Source organism: Fonticula alba (genome assembly GCF_000388065.1).
Source record: "Fonticula alba strain ATCC 38817 unplaced genomic scaffold supercont2.12, whole genome shotgun sequence".
Taxonomy (NCBI): Eukaryota; order Rotosphaerida; family Fonticulaceae; genus Fonticula; species Fonticula alba.
Genome location: NW_009242982.1, coordinates 317,386 through 320,318, shown reverse-complemented (window position 1 = coordinate 320,318; position 2,933 = coordinate 317,386). Strand labels below are relative to the sequence as shown.

General features: G+C 66.5%; 2 protein-coding genes across 2 annotated transcripts in view; both read right to left on the bottom strand.

Moving 5' to 3' along the window:
* Positions 1-86: 86 nt before the first annotated feature.
* Positions 87-1,454, bottom strand: H696_05607 (hypothetical protein). Its single transcript, XM_009499423.1, has 4 exons — positions 1,292-1,454; positions 1,003-1,173; positions 513-883; positions 87-314 (listed from the first exon to the last, which is right to left on the bottom strand). Exons 1-4 carry the CDS (start codon positions 1,385-1,387, stop codon positions 155-157), a joined length of 798 nt encoding a protein of 265 aa, XP_009497698.1. The 5' UTR covers positions 1,388-1,454; the 3' UTR covers positions 87-154.
* Positions 1,455-1,757: 303 nt separating this feature from the next.
* The window catches only part of H696_05606 (hypothetical protein), a gene marked incomplete at its 5' end in the record, with an annotated part of 1,639 nt that continues 463 nt past the window's right edge, over positions 1,758-2,933 (bottom strand). The window contains 4 exons of the mRNA XM_009499422.1: positions 1,758-1,989; positions 2,124-2,206; positions 2,322-2,635; positions 2,728-2,913. Of these exons, the coding sequence (XP_009497697.1) occupies positions 1,868-1,989; positions 2,124-2,206; positions 2,322-2,635; positions 2,728-2,913 (705 nt within the window). The 3' untranslated portion in view covers positions 1,758-1,867. The remainder of the gene's footprint in view (positions 1,990-2,123; positions 2,207-2,321; positions 2,636-2,727; positions 2,914-2,933) is intronic.

The following is a 2,933-nucleotide window of genomic DNA, read 5'->3' as shown; positions in this document are numbered from 1 at the left end:
CCCGCCCCCCCCCCTCTGGCTCGCGACCGTGGCGGGCGTGTTGCCCGCATGCAGGGTCGCGCCGCCCGAAAGAGCCGCCCTTTGCTGGACAACGAGAACGGTGCTCCATTATCACGTGCGAGGGGCGCGACATAGACGAGCGCGGGCCCGATCTTCACAGCTCCTCGATGCCGGAGTCCTCGCTGTCGGAGGTGAGCCCCTCCAGCGCGGCGTCCAGATCGAAGGCCGGCTCGAAGTCCCCGACCTCCAGACGATCCGGGCGGACAAACATGCCGTACTTCGGCAGGCAGGTGAAGTAGCGCTGGCCGTCGACGCTGTGGGAGGGAGGGAAAAACACGGTCCCCACACCCGGAGAGAGAGAGAGAGAGAGAGAGAGAGAAAGCGATGATTAGGACAGCGTGCGAGAGGACCGCATTTCCCCTGGAACCGGGGCGCAGATGAGAGGGGGGGGGGAAGATGCGGGCGGATGAAGATCGGCAAAAAGGGGAGCCCGCAGTGCCCGAGCCGCGTACCTTCCGTCATTCTTGCCGAAGGGCAGGTCCAGCTTGACGCCGACCCAGGTCCCGGGGGCGAAGGCCACCTCGCCAACGAAGGCCACCTCGCCGCGCTGCTTGGCGGACTCCTGCGTGGTGACCTCGCAGCGGGCACCGACGGTGATGCCTCGGGCCAGCTCGGTCCGCTGGCCTTCCAGGACCTGCTGTGCCTCCTGCTGCTGTCGGGCCTCGTCGCTGTACTTGCCGAGCTTCATGCGCTTCATGTAGGCACGCACCGACCCGGTCAGCCGGTCGTACTCCTCCTCGGAGAGGGTGACATACTCGTAGTTCCGGTGGAGTGAGGGGATGGTGAACTCGCCATAGAGGCTGTCGGGGTTGGTGTCAACAACCTGGGGCGGATCCGGGCAAAGGACGGGCGGCAGGAGGGCGAGGAGAAGGGAGAGAGAGAGAGAGAGAGAGACAGAGAGATGTGAGTCGTGAATGTGAGACAGGGGGGGGGGGGACGCACATGGAGAATCATCCAATCCGCCGGCGAGTAGTAGCCCAGCGGCCGGGTGTCGTCGCCGAGCAGGACCGAGTCGGTGGTCTTGGAGTCGGCCGCCTGGCCGGGCTTGCGCTCCGGCACCAGGTACAGGGCCATGTCGCTGGGCTTCGAGCCAACAACCAGCTCGAGGCGCTCCTGCCGGTGGGCGGGGCAGAGAGAAGAGAGATCTCAGGTCAGGATGGCCAGCGACAACTGTGCCCAGGGCAGGCGAGCGTCTGTGGACACACACACACGCATATAAGCATATACGCACCTTGAGACGACCAATGGTCATGGACAGGTCGAAGCGATGCTCACCGATCTGAGTCATCGCCTCCTTGCTGGAGGAGATGAAGAGAGAGACGGACATGGTTGGAGATGCGAAAGAGACAGAGAGAGGGGGGGGGGAGGGAGCGGAGGATGGCTGGCTGCCCGGCCTCCTGGTGCCGTACACACCAACCTGCCAGCCCAAGTGCTGCGCTTGCCCCCGAGACCCGACAAGTGGCGCGATCGAGCCCGCCACAGGCACCCCCCCCCCCCACACACACACACACACACACATACACACACAGTCGCCAGGCAAACACGCGAAAGATCCGCAGGCCCCCCCTCCTTCCCCGCGCCCGGTTCCCGAGCACCAGCCCGCCACACCGCCGTGCCCCCAATGCCCCGCAGAGGCGGGGCGGAGGACAACACTGGCCACGCACGCGCATGGCGGCGCGACCGGAGAGATCTGCACATTCAGAATGGGCGTCGATTGGGCGTCCCAGCGTGCTGGACCAGGGGCCGAGAACAGCGAGCGCCAGACGTGTACGCGCGCGCGCGCGCGCGACAGGGCGCCAGCGCCGCGTCAGAAGAGAAACAGCACCACCAGGAAGAGGCAGAAGCCGGCCACCGCGCCGAGGATGAGGGTCTCGCGCTTTTTCCGCCGCTTGATCTTCTTCAACAGCGCATTGATCCGCGGCAGGCGGCCTGGGTTGCCGGGGGCGTGCGGGCGTCAGTCACCAATGGAGGAACAAGCGGCAGAGGCGAGCGGCAGGGGGGGGGAGGGGACAACGTCAGCCGCGGCAGCGGCACACAGAGCCCGGTGTGCCGGGTGTGCGTACTGTTGATGTTGGCCACACGGCCATGTGCCCGGTTCAGCATTTCGCGCTGGGTGATGAGGGCCTCGTGCGCTTCGTGTGCTTGGCTGCAGGAGGGGAGGAAAAGAAAGGGCCCGCGGAGGATGGTGGCGCGGAGGGCCGCGCGTTAGCACAAAGACAGCCAGACGGGCACACCGGAGGCGCAGATGGCATGACACGCACTCAAGCAGATCCAACGCTTGCTGATTCGACTGATCCAAGTGGTTGAGACCGGTGACCAGGAGCCCGGAGGAGGCGCCGCCGGCCGTGGAACCCGGCTGCCCGGCCGTCCCAGCCAGCAGGCCCGTGCGCTTGGACTTGGCCAGCACCCGGTCCAGGTTCCGCCGGTAGATCATCTCGTACTTGGCCACGCTTTCGCGGTAGCGCCGGAGGAAGACGGCTACCGTGGAGGCGGTCGTCTGGCCGCCGGTCGGGTCCCCACCATCGCCCATGTGGTGCGCCTGGTACTTTTCCATGCTTTCCACGATGCGCCTCAGCTGGGCGGTCGGGGAAGGGGGCGGCCGGCAGAGTTTGTCAGTCGGGCAGCCCATTGCGGAGGCGGCAAGCCTTGGAACGCCATCGCACGGACCTCCGCCAGATACTGCTGAATCTTCACCGGGATGGGTCCCTCGGGGAGGCAGAGCTTCTCCCGCTCCGAATACTGCGTCCCAGGCTGCGACGTGGGGTCCGGCCCGGGGCCAGACTCCAGGTACGACCGCGCCAGAGAGTTGTAGGCATTGATGCTCTGCTCGAGTGAGACCTCGACTCGCCGGGCCTGTGGCGGAGGGGGGGGGG